The 21055-nt window shown below is 40.7% G+C and overlaps 1 protein-coding gene across 1 annotated transcript; it reads left to right on the forward strand.

Annotated features, from left to right (window-relative positions):
- Positions 1-2296: 2296 nt before the first annotated feature.
- On the forward strand, positions 2297-20954 carry sepsecs (Sep (O-phosphoserine) tRNA:Sec (selenocysteine) tRNA synthase). The gene is made up of 12 exons (XM_088346656.1): positions 2297-2346; positions 4756-4871; positions 4932-5086; positions 6722-6840; positions 6909-7067; positions 8778-8931; positions 10442-10544; positions 13960-14089; positions 15340-15431; positions 18589-18682; positions 18760-18850; positions 20309-20954. Exons 2-12 carry the CDS (start codon positions 4758-4760, stop codon positions 20538-20540), a joined length of 1443 nt encoding a protein of 480 aa, XP_088202782.1. The 5' UTR covers positions 2297-2346; positions 4756-4757; the 3' UTR covers positions 20541-20954.
- Positions 20955-21055: the final 101 nt, after the last annotated feature.

Here is a 21055-nt window from a genome sequence, read left to right on the forward strand (position 1 = left end):
AATCACTCGGGAAAAACTCTCGTTCCGTAATTTAGAGTGGGCCTGTTTTGTTGAAAATACGAAATTCTACAAACACTCATACACAAATATTTCCTTCACAACTCATCTGCCAGTGATGAGTCAGCCCCGGGAAGGCTCCGAGCTGCAAAGTTGGCAGTGAGCAGGCCTGGCTGACTTTGCTCACTTGCAGGCGCGACTCGGGGCACGCGTGGGTTGGAATTAGCATCAGCACTAAATGTTTTGTTGTGCTCGGGTCATGATTTTATTCGGAAGGGGGCGGCTGAGTTGTCATGAAAATTGAAGGCCTCAGCAAACTCCAACTCCATCATCAGTCTTTTGTTGTACACATTATTTACAGGACTGTCTAAGAATGGGCCGGCAGACGACAGCCCGTGGGCTGGATGAGGCCCGCCCGCAATCCAGCCGGTGGAAAAAAATGAGCAACTTTTGTCAAACCTGCAGTTTTAAATATATTCATTGGATTTCACCAAAGCCACGCGTCACTTCAAACCTCTCAATGTAGCTGTATATCCTGACTACCATTAATCAACCAGAGAACATTTGAAGAAAACCTTATCCGGATGTCTATCCATTATCTGCACCGCTTATCTTCAGTAGGGGGTGCTGGAGCCCATCCCAGCTGTCTTCAGGCAGTGGGCAGGGGACACCCTGAACCGGTTGCCAGCCAGTTGCAGGACACACAGAGATAGACAACTCACTCCCCCATTCATACCTAGGGACAATTTAGACCGGCTATTTAACCTGATGCATGTTTTTGAAATGTGGGGGGAAAATGAAGTGCCTGGAGGAAACCCACATATGCACGGGGAGAACATGCAAACTCCACACAGGTAGGCTGGTTGCTGGATTTGATCCCATGACCTCAGAACATTGCCACGGACGTGTTAACCACTCAACCGCCTTGACGCCCCCATATGGATGTTTTTTTCTTGAAAATAGAAATCACTTTTTTAAAAGCAATGGTTACACTTATCTGGATATTGTAGCCCCTGTCCCTTTGCGTACCCCCATAAAAACTGTATTTTCTTTTATGTACTCATGTCTAACATTCAATTACATTAATACTTACCAAATACTACTACAGAATTATTTACTCCAAAAATACTACAAAACTGCAACTACAGTAATATTACAAAATTACTACAAAAACACTGCTTTGGAAATACATTAATTATACTTCCACTAAAATACTAAAAACATATAGATATATTATATATATATATATTATATATATACAATATATTACTAAAGAAATACTACTACAATAATAATAATAATTTCCTTTGTATTGTCATTCTTTGTAACAATGTACACAGAACGAAATGTCGATACACCTGACCCGTTGTAGCGAGTCGATGCAGCCGCAGCCAGAGGGCGCCGCCATTATACCAATTAGGTATGTCTCGGTCGAGGCGCGAACCAGCGACCTCCCAGTCTCAAAGCGGGCACACTACCATCTAGGCTACTGAGCTGGTACAAGAGGTTTACACCAGAAATACTCAAAATTACACCTATAGCGATACTGCAAAAATTCTCCTATGGAAATATCACAAAAATACTACAAAAAAAACTACGGTAACAGTGTACGACAAAAACACTAGTGAAATACTACAGATGTATAACAAACATTCTCATGTGGAAATACTACAAAATACAACAGAAATAGTACAAACATATAAAAAAACGGCAATTTTACAAAAAATACTATAATCAAAATACTACAGTAACAATATAAAAATACTACAGATATACAACAAAAAATCTACTTTCGAAATGCAACAAAAGTACTACAGAAATACTCAAAAAATACTACGTAAAAATCACTTCAAAATTATTCCAAAAAATAGTGCAAAAATTAAACTACAGCAACACTACAAAAAATACAGAACTTCAAGAAAAATTGGACTTCAGAAATACTAAAATAAGACAAAAAAACTACAGTAATACTTCAAAGCTAAATAACAAAACAAGTGCTTCAAGCAGGGACCCAATATACTATTTTCCTCTAATTTTGGTCGTTTCAAAACCGATTTAATGAAACCAATCAATTTAAAATGTTTACATTCGGCCCCTGACTCAAAATAGTTGCCCACCCCTGGAGTAGATTATAGAATTATCAAGAATAGGGGGCCCCAAATCTAATTTTGCTTAGGGCCCCGTGAAGGCTTGTGCCGGGCCTGGATTCCACCAACCAATCAACAGCTCAGATACGAGTGACGTAAAATTATCTGCTGGCCCTTTAATCGGGAAATGAAATCTTGTCATGTGATCATAAGTCACGTGACACAGACTTCCGCGTTTGCACTGGCGAACGCACTGCAAGGGGTAATCACAGATTCTATTTTCACATTTAGCTTCATTTCAATCACAATTCAGCGTGAATTTATGTATAAATTACCAAAGTTATCGGTTGGCTGCAATATGCACTTGTACATGTACTTAAGCGTGAATTTAGCCTCTGGATCGAGAGGTGAATGTGCATTAGATCTGTGAGAGAACAGGATACAACAAAGTGTTAGGTTGTCACCAGATAAAAGGTTGATAATACATATTTCCCTACTTAAAAATGTCCGTTCGATGTGAAACTACGGTGCATACATTTAAAACTTTGTTTAGGTTTTAACCAAGAATGATAATTTCAGTATTTATTAGGTAAATTATTTTTTTATTATTTTTAGGGGACGTGATTAAAAAACCCTAAAATTAATTGCAAACCCTCTAAAACGTATTCTATTACTGTACTATAGTTATTTATGTCTTCATTCTCATTAGTTCAATAATAAGATGAGGCGTGTTGTCTCCAAACATTAGGGTACCCTACACGCCGTGCATGTCCAGTAATAATGGTGCACCCTGGGTAATGTAGTTCCTATATTAGGCACATAACATCACAAATGGTAGTGCCAAAAGTTAAGTACTGTAATCTTTCTTTAATTGCAGTTAATGGGGACCAGAATCTTAGTGATATGCTCTCAGCAATAGTTGTCTAGGGATAATGGTTTGCGGCCAATACGGTGCCATTCATTTTAGGCGGACCACAAAGGCACGCTTCAGGGGCCCGGGCCTAAAAAATGCGTACTCCCGACCCCTGTTCTCAACCAGGGATAAAGGGACAGTGTGTATTTTTGAACACTAGATGGAGCTGTATATTGTCATGCAACAGAAAATGAGTGCTACAAAGCACAAGGAAGAATAGTCAAGTCATCTTTATTTGTATAGCCTTTAACCACATGAAGTCTCAAATGGCTGTACACACTCTAAGTTATCATTCATTATCCCCTGATCTGAAACCTACATGAGGGCAAGGAAAAACTCAACAAACCTCAGCATGAGGAAAATGGAGAAACCTTGAGAAGGGGGAACGCATGAGGGTTCCCCTCTTTCAGGGTGATGAGGCTGCAGTCTTGTGAGGGGAAAAAAATGTCAAATAAGGGAAAAAAGAACGGATAAAAGAAAGAAAATAAGAAGAAAATGAACAGAGAAAAAAAAAGGAAAGGAAAAAGAGATAAAATGAGCAAAGAAAAGACTAAACAAAAAATGAGAGGGAAAAAAAGCAATTTAAAAAAATTATTTCATCTGAGCCAAATCTTAAGTAAAATGAAATGAAATTATAATTGCTCTTTTACTTCTTATGTGAATAAAATATTCTTGTCTTTTTAATAAATTAAGTTCTTATTCCACTATGAGGCACACTGTCCCTTCAAGTGCAGCCTACACGGATTATGGATTCATTTATTACCAATTGACTTTTATATGAATTCTTAATGTATTTTATTTCTAAATCTTATTTTGTGTAGGAAATTTTCAAAAACAATATTTGGGAACATGGGATTATTTTGATTCGCGCTTTTTTGTGAAGAGCCCGATTTGGCCCAACCTGGCCCAAAACCAAGCTCTAGTGGCCCCCCAAGTCAAATGCATTAGGGGCCACAGGATAGAACAAACATTCTGTCGGGGGCCGGACTAGTAGATCAAAGAGAAAGAAAAAGAGAGATAAAAAAAATAAGAGAAAGATGGAGGGAAAAGAAGAGAGGGCGGGACAAAGAAAGAAAAAGATAGAGAGAGAGAGCGTGAGAAACAAAAAAAGATAAAAAGTCATGAGAGAGGGGGAAAAGAAAGGAGGAGGAAGAAAGAAATCCAAAGAGAAATAGAAAGACAGAGGGAGAGAAAAGAGAAAAAGCACAAAGGGTATGAAGAGAGAAAGAAAAAAGAGAGAAAAGGAAAAAAGGAAGTTAGAGCAAAAGAGGTTAAAAGACACAGAGAGAGGAAGAGACAAAGAGCAACAAAGGAAGAGAAAAAGAGAGACACAGAGAGTGAAAGAGAGGGATAGAGTGGGAGAAAAGGGATGGAAAAGAAAGAGAGGGAGAGAGAGAGAGAAATACATACAAGTACAGTGTCTTTGTTCGAGGCACCTGGCTTTGGCAACATAAAGTTGACATATTTCAACCTGCAGCTTGTTTTTCTCTTGCGCTTCTCTGAGAGTTATCTCGTGGGCCGGATTCAATCCCTTAGCGGGCCTGATCTGGCCCACGGGCCACCACTTTGACACCTGTGCATTAGAGACCTCCGGAATACAATACAGTACAGTAATGGAGAAAGCTTTTTTTCTTGAATTGTCTGCAAGCAAGTTGTGAATCTGTTTTAAGCTCTCTGCTGCCATCTAGTGGCACCCACTATAAACTAGGGTCCAGTCTCGCTTTGTTTTCTATAAACATGCAAATTGTATTCGGACAGTAATGAACACCGAAAGCTTCACCCTGTGCGAGAAGCTGGTGTCGGCTTCGTACGTCCGCCAGGCTAGCGAAGCCCGTCGCGGCCATGAAGATCTCATCCGCCGACTGCTAGAACAGGTGAGATCATCATTTCCCATTCTCCCGTCTTCTTATTCAACAAATCTATTTGGTCGACAGGGCAAGTGCCCGGAAGAAGGATGGAGCGAAGGCACCATCGAACTCTTTTTGAACGAACTGTCTGTCATGGACAGCAACAACTTCCTGGGCAACTGCGGCGTGGGCGAGCGAGAAGGTCGCGTGGCATCCAGCATGGTGGCCAGACGACATTACAGGTCCTGTCTCCTCGCAAGGATTCCTTAAAGCAGGGGTGTCCAAACTTTGGCAAGCTGAAAATGCGTAAGGGCCGACTATTCAGCCTGACCTTCTTTAATAAATTCACCCTCTGTGAAAGGTTTGCAGTGCTCGCCTTTGTAGCATTTTCATTTGACTCGCAGGATCTCGTGATTAAGCGCTGCTGTGCCGTTAAGTCAAGTCATGTTTATTTCTATAGCGCTTGATCACAAAGAGTCTCAAAGGGCTGCACAGATCAAAGACTATTGCAAACTACAGACTATTATGACACCATCTCCTTATATTGTCAACATAAAATATAGGTTATTCATATGCAGGGTTGGGTAGGGTTACTTTAACTGGATTACTTTCAATTACTTTTGGATTACTCCAATACCAAATATGCTAATAAGACAAAAGAAACTAAATATGAATAAAAATACTAAATCTTGTGCAGGCTTGGGCAGTAACAGAATACATGGAACGGCAATAATGGTGTTGGCAAGCTGTTTGGATTTATTTTCATTTTGTTACTGTCGCATTTTATGTTAGCTTTGCCGGAGATCAAAGAGATCAAAGCCAGGAGAGAAAGCTTACCACGTGTTGTGAGTCATAATTGTATTCATATTTAGTTTTTGTCTTTATTAGCATATTCGGTATTGGAGTAATCCAAAAGTAATTGAAAGTAATCCAGAGAGAGAGAGAGAGACCAAGACCAAGAGAAGGAGAGAGAGACCAAGAGAAGGAGAGAGAGACCAAGAGAAGGAGAGAGAGAGCGAGAGAGAGACCAAGAGAAGGAGAGAGAGAGAGAAAGAGACCAAGAGAAGGGGAGAGAGAGAGATAAAGAGTGTGTTGCTTTGTGATTGGCTTGGCCTGGCTACAGGTAAACAGATTTTTTTCTTGCTTACCTGTAACTGCCCAGCGGGCTTCTTCTACCTGTCCGCGATTGTCAGTAATATTATAAAAAATGATGTCACTTTCCATCAGTTTTTCAAGAAAGATATCCAACACGGCCGATAAAGTGCTTCCCACACCAAGGATGTGATCTCTGATAATACGTCTGAGATGCTTCCAACCACCTTGTAACTCTCTGATGTCGGGTCGCTAGCTCTAAGGCTATTCCCAAATTCTCTAAATGTCCCACTCTTAAAACAGCTTCCAGTTGCTTCACCTGTTCACAGCGTTAATTTGTAGTTAGCTTTTTGCAATCAGCATGTTTAATCTGGCCGTGCCTCTTAGGGATGACATCAGATGGCCTCAGACATTTCAGTCTTTAAAACACAACCCTACCAGTGTTTGGGTTTGCATTTTGACTGTATTTAAAACAGACTTTTTCTTACTTTAACCATTTTCATCCTAGAATAAAAGACACCCGCCAGCTCGCGCTCGAAATCACTCTCCACCCCCCTTCCCCTGCCTCATTTCCTCCATTCTCATGCCCTTGTTGTCAGAACACAGAGTAAAAGTAAGATAAAAGCAAATAGGCTCAGTGAAAATAAATATATAAAGTCTCTTTGAACTCAGCTGGGCATTGTGAACACCTACTTAATAGAGAAAATATTTAATTTTAAACTTAAGGACACCAAGTCTAACTAAATAAGAAAGATGGTGTTAACCGGACCTTTACTGACACGCAGGTTGATCCACGGAATCGGTCGCTCGGGGGACATCGCAGCAATTCAGCCAAAAGCTGCCGGCTCCAGTCTGCTCAATAAGCTAACCAACTCGCTGGTGCTGGACATTTTAAAGATGGCAGGTCCGTAACGGTAAATTGACTCAAATTTCGACTTTTTAAATACTACGAAGAATTTAAATTGATCACAGGAGTGAGGAGTGTTAAAAGCTGCTTTGTGGTTCCTATGGCGACCGGCATGAGCCTTACCCTCTGCTTCCTGACCCTGCGCCAGCGCAGACCCTCGGCCCGCTACATCATCTGGCCACGCATCGACCAGAAGTCCTGCTTCAAGGCCATGATCACTGCAGGTGGCGTCCACACTTCCACCTTCCGGCTTCCACTTAAAAATCCTTGTCCTTTGCCAGGCGTGATAGATGGATAGATAGATATTTTATTCATTCCCGTCTGGAAATTCACACTTCCAGCAGTATCCTTGTGTTGATTATCAACAGATTAACAGGATGGCCTCGGGGTGCTGAGTTTGTAGTTTAGCAACAGCGGAGTGGATGACGTCACACGCTAGGCCATAAGTTCGACGTCCCTGCAGCAGATGGAAATCTTTGTGCCCAGGGTTACACCACCTCGTGTTCACGTAGATAGCGAGTCCGCCTCCTCTCCGCTTCCCGCAGGCTTTTGTGTCTCTGTCTGCGCTAACAGCGCTGAAGCCGGGTAGCTCCACGTTAGCGTACGGGATGCTAGACGTGAGCCACGTTTCCGTAAAACACAGCAAACTGCACTCCAAGTGCGCTTTGATGTTTTTCACCAGCACATCCAGTTCGTCGGTCTTATTTGGTAGAGAGTTTTCCATGATTACGGACTGTACCGAAGGCTTCTATCGCCGCTAGCCGCTTAGCCTTCACCTTAGCTTCGGCTCTGAAGTCACGATAGGGCCCTCTCATCACACCGGCACAAGAATTATTCAGGGCAAGGAGTTGATTCCTCGAATAAACGCATTTTTGTGCGTTAAAACCCATGTCCATAGGATAGAAAGTAATCCAAAGTGTTGTTGTCAAACCAGACAAAAAACACCAAAGATGGAAGCAGACAATGAAAACAATAAATCACAAAGAGAGCGAAATAACACGGAGCTGCTGGAGAGGTTGCCTCTCGCAGCAGCGCCTTTGATGATTGGATGGGCACACTACGGGCCGCATAAACCCATTTTGTATATGAAAATAGTAAATATAAGTATAAGTTGGATAGTGTACGACAAGATTGAAGAGGTGACAGAAGGATCATGGCGGTAATCAACAGCTATGATGTACATAGCTTCAAATACGTTTTAAATGAGTGCTAATTTCTATGGCACGCAAGCGTTTTTCTGATGTGTGGAATATAAAAAAGCTTATAAATAAGAACAATTTCTTCATAAAGGGTCAAAGTGTACCAGGCTCAAGGCCAATGGCTACATTTTTCTGCATTTTTTTCAAACGTATTTATGTTTTCATGCTACTTGTAACCATGGAAATGAGTATCTGTTGTGCGTTGAGGAGCAAACCACTACCCAAAAAAACAGCCTGGCGAGAGATGCCCAAGACACATCACGGGAAGTGGTGCCCTGACGATCATGGTGGTTGATGGACCCGTGAACCATGATTTATATTGTATTCATTTTAGTTATCAGGAATAATACAACGCACGCAGCGTTCCTCAACAAAAATGTAATGTTTTGCCCTTTCCTTTTCAAGTTTTAAACATATTTCCAATTTCGTTGTCACAATGCCCAATTTCGTTGTCACAATATGTCAACCCATTTTGTAACAATGACAATAAAGGTATATTCTATTCTATATTTTTATCTAATTTAATCCTTAAAAGGAACATATTTTTGGTTGAAATTCTTATTGTTTCAATACCAATTTATGGCATGTATCAGCTCTAGACACTTTATTAGCAAATTCTTAAAATTAAATCAATGACTATTTTCCCTCCTGGCCGGGTCCCTATGCAAGGTTTTAGAACACAATGAGACCCACGAACCATAAAGGTCTGCCCACCCATGCTGTATGCTCCTGCAGGTTTCGAGCCGGTCGTGGTGGAGAACGTCCTGGAGGGCGACGAGTTGCGAACGGACATGGAGGCGGTGGAGCGCAAAATCTGCGAGTTGGGAGCCGAGAACGTGCTGTGCGTCCATTCCACGACGTCGTGCTTTGCGCCTCGAGTACCTGACAGGTACGAAGAGAACTTCAGCTTCACTTAACACCACGCACATTTGCCACCCTTAGTCTGGAAATTGTCTTCGAAGCCATTGGCTGCAGAACTCCATCAACGCCGTCCCGTGCACAACTAAATCCATTTTCAGTTCAAGTTGCCGAGGTCATGTGTTTTTAGATCATGTCACCGTTCGATTACCGCAAAGTGGACCGCTAACGAAGACGAGCACATATTTACTACTGCACTTAAGGGAAAGATGAATGAGGCCTGCGTTGCGTAAAATGTAAGCCCTGTATTTCTAGACGACAGCTCCAGGGCAATCATACTGTGGAGAATAGTGCCAGATTGCAACACAGAATGAATAAATAGCCTAATCTGTCATTATATTATTATAAGAATATTTGAGAGCCTCTCCTTTTAGTGCAAGGACAACAGATGACAGGCGCTGCCCTACTTACGAACAAGATAAGTTCCGGACGATCACTGCTATATTTTGTATGATTAAGGTTCATATAAGTATGTTTAAGGCTTGTTTAATTAAACCTGTATTGTTTTGTCCTGAAAAATAAACATTTCATAAAATAATATGCTCTATAAAGATAAATATAGTTGAGTTTAACTTTTGGAAGATGGGCTTCAAGAGCTGCTCCTCCGTAGTAGAGTGAACTAAAAAAAAAGTGATCCAATCCACTTTCTCAACCGCATCAAGCTTTTTTATTCCACTTTTATTCCAAAAGAAACGGCTCACCTCTTCTTTACACTTTACACCAAACATATTGAATGGATGCATAAAATATAAACAATAAAAACGTCAAAGATACAGTACACATCCTATTAATGAAATATAACTTGTGCATATTTACAGTGGCAGTTGTAAATAACATTACACTTGTGAGAAGTCTTTTTTTGTTGATGTCTATAGTGGTTCCCACGGTAGCGGCCCAAGATGCATTCGGTTGTCAGGATTCCTTGAGGATAAAAGGGAACCCAAGTGACTGGACAAAGACTCCGAAAGGGAACTGTAGTGTGTTTGATAGATAACTTACTCTCCTGTCTAGTTCAGATGTAAAATGGAGGATTTTTCTTGATTTGTGTGTGAAAAACTTGAACTAACGTGAGTGTATTGAAAGTACAAAAAAAAGTACCGTCAAGTCCTCCTGTTTTGATCCTATTGTACATAACACAAATAATAGAAGAAATCAACCTTTTCATTCACCTAGAAGGTCATCTGCATTGTTTTCAGATGCCACTGCAGTGTTTTGTATGCTTTGTGGAAAAGAGAAGCTCACTGTTCTCTACTGTGCGCCACACACAAAGAATTTGGCAAACCAAAGCTAAAACGATCAAACATGTTGATAATCAACGCTTGTGCTCTCACACCGTTTTCCTCCCAAAACAACTGACGTCAGAAGCAAAACCCCGAACCCGAGTGGCATCGCACCCAAGGCTTTAAGGAGCAATCTGTTGTTGTCATGAGGTAATGGGAATGTGATGTTTCATGGTGGTCCATCCTTTTTCACTTTGCCAGGCTGGAGGAGCTGGCCACTCTGTGTGTCAAATACGACATCCCCCACATAGTCAACAACGCATACGGAGTGCAGTCATCAAAGTGCATGCACCTCATCCAACAAGTACGTACAACATCTATCACACATCCCGTGCATTCATACAGTGGTACCTCGGTAGTGCAACGACTCTATATTTGAACAAAACGGTGTCCTAGTTCTGATTTCAGGAAGCAAAAATGACTCTAATTTCTGTCAAATACCAATGTGTTCGGAAACAGAGTCAGTCCAGTACAGGTGTACAGTAACCCCTCATATTTCACAGGGTTTGCGGTCCAAAAATGTCCTGCGATGGTCAAAACTCACAAAGTAGAAAACTTTATTGATTAAATACTCCAGAACTGAATTACTAGGTCAAATAAAAAGTACTCTATTTAGTAAACGTGTTTTTACTAGTAACACCTGTACTGTCAAATTCTAATTTTGAAATATGTTGCCGTTTAATTGCCGAACTGTATTAAGGACACAATCCACTTTACTTTACATGATACTTTGATGCTATCGTGTTGAGGTTATGGAAAACACCATTAACCTTCCGGTCGGCAAAACAATGGAACAAAAAGAAAATGCATTCTGGAGCTGACAACTTTTTCAATAAAAAACAAAAAATCTTTTTTTTTCAAATCAAAGTTTGCTTTATTCCAATTTCCAAATCTTTGGAAATTTCGGAATTTCGTTTAGCAATTTTCATACATAGCCAATCAGAATAACGTGCTTCCGGACTCTCCCGAGCGTTATAAGGTCGTGCGTTTGCACATAGACGCACAGAGAACACAAGAAAAATGGATAAGTGGTTAGGAATCAAGACAAAACCTCAGCCCCATAAGAAAGATTCAAAAGAAGCTAACAAAATGTATGATGCTACAAAACATTAAAAGCGTCATGGAAAGAGGGGTTCACGAGGCTTGTAGCAGACGACGCAACGCAAACATTGCATGAATGAAGAGGAGTAAATACAGGTACATACTGATAGCAGATGGAAAACAGCGATGTCATATACATGCAATGAATGTTACAAGTAGATTTATAATGAACTTAATTTTAAAATGTTGTTCTGTTATATATTCTGATTATCAATCCCTAATACTTTGCAACAATTGTTTTGGGGTTGTTTTTTTTAGATTAGTCGTCTTATTGTGTTTCAAGTTGTGAAAAATGGGGCAGGCAACTTTGGCTGGGCAGGCAACTTTTGTTGTCTACCCTGGTGCCCGGTAACTTTTGGTCATGAGTTTCAGAGACTGCATAATGGCGCTTCACATTTTCACTTATTATAGCAACCGTCTTTAAACATATTAAGCACATTTGTATTAGCAGGTGGCAAAATGGACACTCATTTGTCAGTCCATTCCTCATAAAAACGGTGATTGTCATTGTCCACTTTTCATCTTTTAGTCATCGTTGAGCACGCCATTTTTGCCCGATTACATCTTCCCCTCATTGCACGTAAAGTGCCGGGTACGACTTGATAGATAGATACTTTATTCATCCCCGCAGGGAAATTCACATTTCCAGCAGCATCCCTGCGCTGAGAACAATACAATAATAAAGCAAAAAGAATACAATATACAAATAGCCAATGTGACGTGTTGATACCCAATGTAGCGTGTTATATAGAGTATCTAGATAGTGCTACACAGAATACATATTGCAATAAAATTCGGTTTTATGCAATGTAGGGCGTGTGGTTTAATGTGGGCCTGTACTCTGCCGGGTGGAGTTAAAGAGCCTCATAGCATGAGGAAGAAAAGATCTCTTCAGTCTGTCCGTGGTACAAGACAGTGACAGCAGTCTGTCGCCGAAGCTGCTCTTCTGTCTGGATACTTGTGTTAGTCAGTCCAGTCAAGCTAGCAGTGTTCACGCTCTCTCAGCCAATCGGTGCATCGTTGTAAACAAGATGACATCCTATAATACTATGTCACCCGGGTAATACCCAATCAGCGCTGTTTCTCGAAGCACAACTTTCTACCTCTCTCTCACACACGCAAAGCGCATGCAGAAAATACAACAAACGTAGGAACATGGAAGATGTTGACAAAAAAATGAAAGAGGATTTGGCGATACAATAGTAGCACATGGCGATAGATCGGCAACTGACAAATATATGTTCTTTAAAAAGTTTTGGGGGTTTTGTTTAAAAAAGTGCCATTTGCCCTGGGTCCGGTCCAGAGGCTCAGGAAGACCAACTTTGTTGGCTGTAGAAAGCATCAGCCTCTGCCTCTTAGTGCGTTGGTGAGATCAGAGCTTTTGTTGGCATGATGGCTTTCAGAGAAACTTGAAAATAAAATGGATTTACGCATATCTAATGTAGGTTCATCGAGCTGATTTACGTATGTGTACATCTGAGAACGCAACGTCATTGAAATGTAGGCAGACATGCAAAAAAAGGGGGCGGCCAACTGTAAAGCCAATCAGAATGCAGAACACAATGCACAATAGAAATTCTCGTAGTCGCAAAACCGCGTTGAGTAAACCCGTGATACTGCAAGTGATTACAGTAGAACCTCGCTAGTTCGTGGTTCCACTTTTGCGGTTTCAGAGCTTCGCGGGTCTAAATGATATACCTTACCTTCTCAATAAAAGCATTTATTGACTTGAGCAAGCGCGAGCTTATGTCAACTGAGGGCACGGTGTGGACACTCTTATTGTGAAGGGGAGGGGGAGGCCCTGACGTAATGCTTAGTCATGGTGAGTTACCTCTTCGCTCACCACCCCCCTCCTTCAACTCCTCCCACCTCACCCCCTTTCTTCTGTGCCGCTGTTTATCATGGAGGAACTGGGCGACGCGACGTAAGTGTATTCTCTTCTGTCACATTTCATCTCAAGTTTGACTTTATTATACCAAAAGCGAGCGGTTGTTTGTACTACCTAAACACGGCTAACTGTGTGTGGTTTCGTGTATTTGTTGTAAAAGCCGTTCGATGCCGCTAGCTAAAGTATGTTGTTATTGTCAGAAGGTGGCTCTTTCACTTTCATTAAAATGAACACAGACCATTTTTTTAACTGTTGTTTCCCAAAACGCTTCACAAACACTCATTAAATATCACATTTTCACTGTTTTTATTTTCAATATGTAACCGGTAGTGTTGACAAGCGAAATAATCTGCAATGGCTGCATGTGGTTGAGAGCGGTTAATACAATCCTATTGAATGGTTCGTAGTGGTTTCGCCGCAGTCCTATTCCGTGTAAATTGATTATGTAAGACATGGCTACACTTGTGGGTCATGTTTTGGTACATTCAGTTCCAGTGTGAAAAGTTCTGGATGAGTCACCCAATAACTCCTTGCCATCATGCCAGCGATCACTTCGGTTTAATGGCGGGCGGGTATACTGTATACCTGTATACGTTTTTTTTAAGCATTTTTGAAGGGGCGCCGCTACTTTGCGGATATTCAGTTTTCGCGGGTGGTCTCGGTCCCCATTAACCGTGATAACCGAGGGATTACTGTACTTTATCACTGTATTTTTGTTCTGATCCACAAGGGGGCGCGAGTGGGACGAATCGACGCCTTTGTCCAAAGCCTAGACAAAAACTTCATGGTTCCAGTTGGGGGTGCTATCATCGCTGGCTTTGACGAAGCCTTCGTGCAGGAGATCAGCAAGACGTATCCAGGTTGGGTGAGATCATTTTTAGTAATACTCTGTGTTAATTTCACTCTCACGGGGTGCTCATATGAATCCCACTGAAGTATACGGGAGTATAAGCCCCCATCTTGGAGGCGAGGACTGCCTAGGCAAGTGTTTCTCAACCTTTTTCTGAACCACTGTTGTTTTTGATATAATACTTTAACTAAGCCAAACCTTATTTGATTTTTTTTTACCTACATTTTTCTAGTCAAGCAAGAAAATCAATCCTTCTGGTGAGCTTTTTTCTAGAATAATGAAAACGTTTTTTTTTTTTTTTTTTTTTTTTTTTTTTTTTCCAAAATTTCACTAGAAAGGAAATTCTATTTCAAGAACATTATAACTATGGTATTATAGTATAGATTTTAGGGGAAAAAAGTAAAAAATAAAATAAATACTATAGTGAACTGAGAAACTTATTGTAATTGATAATATAACAACTGACAAGATTTTTTTTTCAAGTAAAATAAAAAATAATAATCATTGAAATAAGAATCTGATGATTATGGTTCAAATAATCTGTAAATTTTGCTAAGAGAAATACTGTAATCTCTCGTGATCAAATGGAACCGGTAGCCAGACTCATCCCATTTTTAACGTAATAATAATAATTAATAATAATAATTTCCTTTGTATTGTCATTCTTTGTAACAATGTACACAGAACGAAATGTCGATACACCTGACCCGTTGTAGCGAGCCGATGCAGCCGCAGCCAACAGAGGGCGCCGCCATTTTTACCAATGTTATAAGTCTTAGGTATGACTCGGCCGAGGCGCGAACCAGCGACCTCCCAGTCTCAAACATGCGCTCTTGTTGGTCGCCGCTTGCAGTAAGAGTCGACTGGGGATAATGGATCCCTGCCAAAACAGTGCAGTTTATTATAGGCATGCCACAATGGCATGCTTTACGGAACAGAACACTAAAAAATGTGTTCTGCTGGCCCTTAAATGAGGAAGATTATATGAATGATATGAGAAATATACATTTATTTTTAGTATTGTTAGAAGTGAAGCAAGTGCTGCAATACTACAGGGATTTTGCTTTCTAAAATACCTCTTGAAGTAACTTCAAGTACCCTAGGTTTTGAGAATCACTTGCCTAGAACCTTCAGTGAGGTTTTTAAGGTCTTACTATTCCATCTATCCGTTTCTTATACTGCCCTCGGGTGGCCAATGCCGGCATAAAAGAAGGATCAGCAATATTGATTTGAAGCGATGTTGTCATCCTTTTTATTCAGGACGAGCTTCTGCATCTCCTTCCCTCGACCTACTCATCACACTCCTCACCCTGGGAGCAAACGGCTATAAGAGGCTCCTCTCAGACAGGAAGGTGAGACAGAAAGTACAAGGGGGAAAAGAGTCATGTTTCTTGATCATAAACTATGTGAATCCCGGAAGTGTGATCGATGTATCATAGTGGGGAAAGATCCCCCATGTTACCCGATGCCATCATGGCTCACTAATGCTGCCTCTTCGTGCATGACAAATGAGACGGACTCCCCATGTGGTTTTGATGGCATCACCCTTCACAGCAAAGGCTCTCAAAAATCGATGTCGTTTTTTTTTTTTTAAGAGTTGTGCTTTTTAAACGGGGAAAGCGGCTCTTTTTCTCAATGCATGAGCTCACCAAATACTGCAGTCACATCTGCAGTGTTCTCGTTTGCCCGCGTCCCCGCGTCCTAGACGCATCATTTTTGCTGGGGACGCATAGTCTCAAATTAACGCGCGTCCCCGCTTGTTGCCCCGCTTATGCACTGCATGTCATTATTACCCAATTACATTTTTTTTCAAACAAAGATTTACCCTACTCCAAACTTTTCTTCAGGCAGATCCGGCAGATGTTGTTTTGGTCTCGCGGTTCGGGTTTTCGTCTCCACGCCGATCTCGAGTTGTGTGGTGAAAAGTCCGTCTCTTTTTAGAGAACCGGCTTTTTCGGCTCAACTCATTCAAGAGAGCCTGCTCTCCAACAGCTCACTTGCTTTGATGCATTATATTACGAATTATGATGTTGTATAAAGAAGTTAAGAAAAAAAGGAAGTATAAAAGGAGAAAATGAAAAAAAGACAGGTTTGTGGTTATCCCTTTAATCGGTATACTACCAACAATAATTTGATGCCGAAAATGAATTAATAATTTGATTATTGAAACTGAATGAATTTTTATTTTATATTTGTCACCGATTTACAATTTCAACCTCGATAAAATTAAATTTTAAGATCTCTGTTGGGACTCATAGATTTTTGAGCATGCGAGTCCCCGGGACTCATCACTTTTCAGAGGTGAAACGAACACTGCATCTGAAAACATTTCAGATGCCCTTCTGGAGGATAAACTAGTCTACGTTTTGGCCAACATTATTCATATAATTTATGACAGGAGCAAAACAGGAGGTTTGAAGGCACTTTATTTAACGTTTATTCTGTCAAGTTCAAAACAATGTCAGGATGAATTTTTTTTAGTTACAAACAAACTTATCTATCAAAGAAAAGTAAGCACAGCGGACAAGGTAAAGCACTCTTAGATTGCCATGCAATAAATCCCACGGACTGAAGCGTGAGCACCTTTCTTATACCGTTTCAGGATTCTGATTGGAGGATAGAATAAACCACAGGCACGTGAGAGTACTCTGATTGGTTTAGACAGGAATAACATATTTAAATGCATTGTATAACATTGGTCGCTAGTGTGTGAGTGTAATAAATGATTAATAAGTAGAGTGAAACTTTATAAACACAATGCGGTCTGTAATGTCGCTCTATAGCAGATTTGGAATTTGGGAGTCAAGGCCGTCTTGATTAACCAGCTAGGTGGCCCCAAAGAATGAGGAGTAGAACATTTGTGAGGAGTTTTGGACACCACAGTAGCCTTCAGGTTGTAACTTTTTAATTAGCGACAAATTATTTTGGCGCTTGGGAACTTATTCTCTTAAAGACGCTCGCCCTTGAAAACAACTCGAAATACACTTATTGAATATAAACGTATAAAGATAAAAATGGTCAATGGTCTGCATTTATATAGCGCTTTTCAAGTCACTGAAGACCACCCTAAGCGCTTTACGATGTGTTCCACACTTACCCATTCACACACACACTCATACACAGATAGCGGCGTCAGTCTTGCAAAGCCTTTAATCACCTCCTTATTTTTAACAATAGCCTCAATAGAGGATTGGTTAAGGCCATGCAACATAGCAACAGTAGTGATGTATGTGCCATTTTATGCATTTCTTAATCACAAGCTTCATTTCTATGGTTATCATGTTTTTCCTTCTACCTTTAGCATCACTGCAGATTTAGGGACCTAAAGATCACAAAAGAAAGATTATATATTGGGCATAGAAGTATATAATATAGTATAAAGGGCACATTTCGACCATAATTCCTTGCACATTCATTCGTTCATTTTATTTTAATTTGTCCCCTTAGAGAAATTCATTTTCACCGATGTTCACTATGTTCTCGGAATATTTCAACTTTTTCACGCACAAGTCAATTTAATTCCCCAAATTATACTGATTTTAAGGTACCCTTTACTCTTTAGAGCAGGGGTCTCCAACCTGATGCCCTCTGAGGTGCCCTCTTAGGACAGCTGAGGTGCCCGTGGACCTGTTCTCAAAATACCCCACCAGTGCTGGGTCATTGTGATTTTCTAGTAAAATATATATATTTTTTGAGTCAAACCAACCCTACTTTATACATCTCTTGATTCTTCTCTTTTTTTAATCTTTTCTTCTTACGCTTTCTTTTCTTTCTCTTTCTCCCGTTTCTTTCTCTTACTTCTTTTGTTTTTTCTCCCTTTTTTCCCCTTTCTTTCTCTCTTTCACTCGCTGACTTGCTCTCTGTCTTTGTCTTTTTCTTCTCTCCGTGTTTTTGGTCCTCCCATTGTTTTTCTCTTTGTCTTTCTCTCTTTTTTCTTTTCTTTCTTTTATTCTCTCCCTTCTCTCTCACTGTCTTTCTTTTCTCTCTATCGCTTTCTCTTTGTCTACCTCTCTTTGGTCCTTTTCTTTCTCTCCCTTCTCTCGTTTTTTCTTTTCACTCTATTTTTTTATTTCCATCAGTATTCCTCTCTTCTCTTTTTCTTTCTCTCCCTTTAACTTGTCATCCTTAACCTGGTAATAACAAAAAGCGTATATCAAACTGGATGTCCTTTGCACTAATAGATATCAAAAAATTGCACTCGGCATGAAAAGGGTTGGAAACCCCTGCTTCAGATTAATCAAATCCATTGTTCCCCACCCAGGAGTCAGACAACATGTCAGACAACAATTGTCAGTAGGGGGCGCCAACTTTCAGGCACTGAATGATGAGGGACTCACTTATGCTATTTATATCTATTTCTCTCGAAATTTAGGCCTTTACGAGACACAGCTCTCTTATGTGTTTTCCTTTAGCGCAGTAATAAATATGTGCTCATCTTTGTAATCGCTATCTGACTCTTTGGTAGTCACATGACCTGAAAACAAGTGACCTAGCCGTCGTTCCTCGCAGGAGGTTTACACATTCCTGGCCGAGGAATTGAAGAAGCTGGCTTCGGCGCACGGGGAGCGCTTGCTTCACACGCCACACAACCCAATTTCACTGGGTGAGCAAAGCGTTTCCTTACTGCACTTCCCGATGCTTTCGAATGTTGCCGATGTATTTTGTATCTCTGCGCGACAGCCGTATCCCTGGACGGGCTGTGGGCCGACTGCGACCAGGCGCCAACTATGCTGGGGGCAATGCTGTTCACGCGACACGTTTCGGGAGCAAGGTATCAACCGACGAGCCCGTTTGTTGCCCCGCTTATGCACTGCATTGACAATGGAATCAGACTGATTGTGTTGAGTCAAGAGATGAGATGGAACAATCACTAATATTTCAGTTTTTCTGAGTTGAGGTGCACGAAGTTAAGTGACATCCATCTTTTTATTTCAGTGAGGTAGGCCTCCTAATTTCCACAACTTAGTGGACCAGATTCCTCCATTGAAAGATAGTTGAGTGGCGTCTGCATAGCAATGAAGACTAATATCATACTTGCAAATAATATCTCATAACAGAATCATATAAATGCTTTGAGAAGGACCAAGTACTGAGCCCTGAAGAACACCACAGGTAAAACTGAAAGATTTCGAGGTCATCACCGTATCACACAACGCGTCCTATCAGAGACATAAGATCTAAACCAAATGTGGGAAACAGGCGGGCCAGATCAGGCCCACCAATGCTTTAAATTCGGCCCGCAAGACAACAGTGAGAGAAGCGCAAGAGGAAAATGAGCTGTAGTTTTAAATATTTCCAGCGGATGTCACCAAAGCCAGTTAACACTTGCAAAACAAATGTGGTAGTATTTCTCCATTTCTCTCTGACTCACTTCTTTTTTTATTTATCCCTCCCTCTTTTTCTTTCTCCTGTTCACTCTCTCTTTCTCTCTCTTTTTTCTCTTTTCTCTGTTTCTCTCTCTCTCTAACTCTTTCTTTTTCTCTGTCTTGCTCTACTCCTATTTTTTCTCTCAAATTTACACTTTAATTCTCTTTCTTTCTCACCCTCTTTCTTTCCCTTTTTCGACCTCTGTCTTTCTCTTTCTCTCTCACCTCAATTTGTCTGTTTTTCTCCTGCTGACTCTTTTTCTTTCAGTCGTTTCACTTCTCTTATTTTTTTTCTCTTTCTCTTTTTTCACTTTCTTTTTCTCTATATATTCATTTCCCCCCTTCCTCTCCATTCATACCTTTATTCTGTTCTCTCTTTTTCTCTCACTGTTACTATGTCTCCCTTGTTCTCCTTATCTGTTTATCGCCCCCCGTGAGATTTTTTATAGCATTTGTGGCCCCCAGCTAAAATGAGTTTGATACCCCTGATCTAAACCATGAGAGGACAGTACCTGAGACCAATCAATTTTTCCAGACGATCTACTCCCGTACGCCGCTCAGCATCGCACCCTAGCGTACGCACTCACGCTTTACCGGCGTTCGAACTCCGATTTTTTTTTGACCGAACCGCGAAGCAAGAATTTCTCGAAATTTTTGGTCGGACTCCGATTTGTTCGAACTGAGAGGCGTTCGAAAACCGAGGTTCCACTGTACACTATAAAACATTGGAGCATTCAACTGTCCTTTTTATCCATTCCCATCAAAGCATCGGAACAAAAAGTCTGACTTTTCGTATTCTTTCAAGTAGTACACACCAAAATAGTCAATATTTCTTCTGCAATCCGATTATCGGCTGTTTCCAGGGTGGTGCCGCTCGGAAAGGAGCAGAGCATCGGCGGACACACCTTTAAAGGCTTCATGTCCCACTCCGAATCTTACCCGTGCCCGTACCTCAATGCGGCGGCCGCCGTGGGCATCACCAGAGACGACGTGGCACTCTGCATCAAGAGGCTGGACAAGTGTCTGAAAGCGCTGCGCAAGGAGGCAAAGGCGCCCTCGAGGAGTTCTCCACTGCCAACGCCAAATTCTAGTTGAATCCAAACTTCAGCAAATACGTTTTATACATGCTTAAAAGGGTGGCATAGTGAAAGGAAATATAAATGTAGAGACTCAGACAATTATTATTAAGATTATCATGTGTAATTTCAAGTCTTTAAAATTAAGGTTGACCCCACTTTCTTCCACAAAGACCAATTATGAAGGGATGAAAGTGCCCTGATTTTTTTCTTATTTTGATACAAGCACTCTGAACTCAATCAATTAAGTACAGCAATCGCATTATGTTTCCACGCCTGAACTAACTGCATCTCATTTGCATTTATTTAAGTAAAATAAAAATGTATTTATATGGGACTTTTCAGACGAACTGCTACTCAAAGTGCAAGATTAAAAACATTTAATGTTCAATAAAAAATATATTTTAATAAAGGAGGCACTAAATAAACCACATTTTCTTTTTCCTGTCAGTTATTTACAGTGTGAGGCACGTTATTGAAAATGTTTTTTTTTTAAAGTTGGTTGGTACTTCATTTAAAAAGTAATTTAGTTCA

The sequence above is a fragment of the Urocampus carinirostris genome, chromosome 11 (genome assembly GCF_059441175.1).
Source record: "Urocampus carinirostris isolate Australia breed hairy pipefish chromosome 11, RoL_Ucar_1.0, whole genome shotgun sequence".
Lineage (NCBI taxonomy): Eukaryota > Metazoa > Chordata > Actinopteri > Syngnathiformes > Syngnathidae > Urocampus > Urocampus carinirostris.

Bases quoted from the DNA above. Each gene is read 5' to 3' on its own strand.
- sepsecs (XM_088346656.1), top strand. From the start codon at position 4,758: ATGAACACCGAAAGCTTCACCCTGTGCGAGAAGCTGGTGTCGGCTTCG. The intron at 15,432-18,588 runs GTGAGACAGAAA...CGTTCCTCGCAG, and splicing joins GGCTCCTCTCAGACAGGAAG to GAGGTTTACACATTCCTGGC. The intron at 18,851-20,308 runs GTATCAACCGAC...GGCTGTTTCCAG, and splicing joins CGACACGTTTCGGGAGCAAG to GGTGGTGCCGCTCGGAAAGG.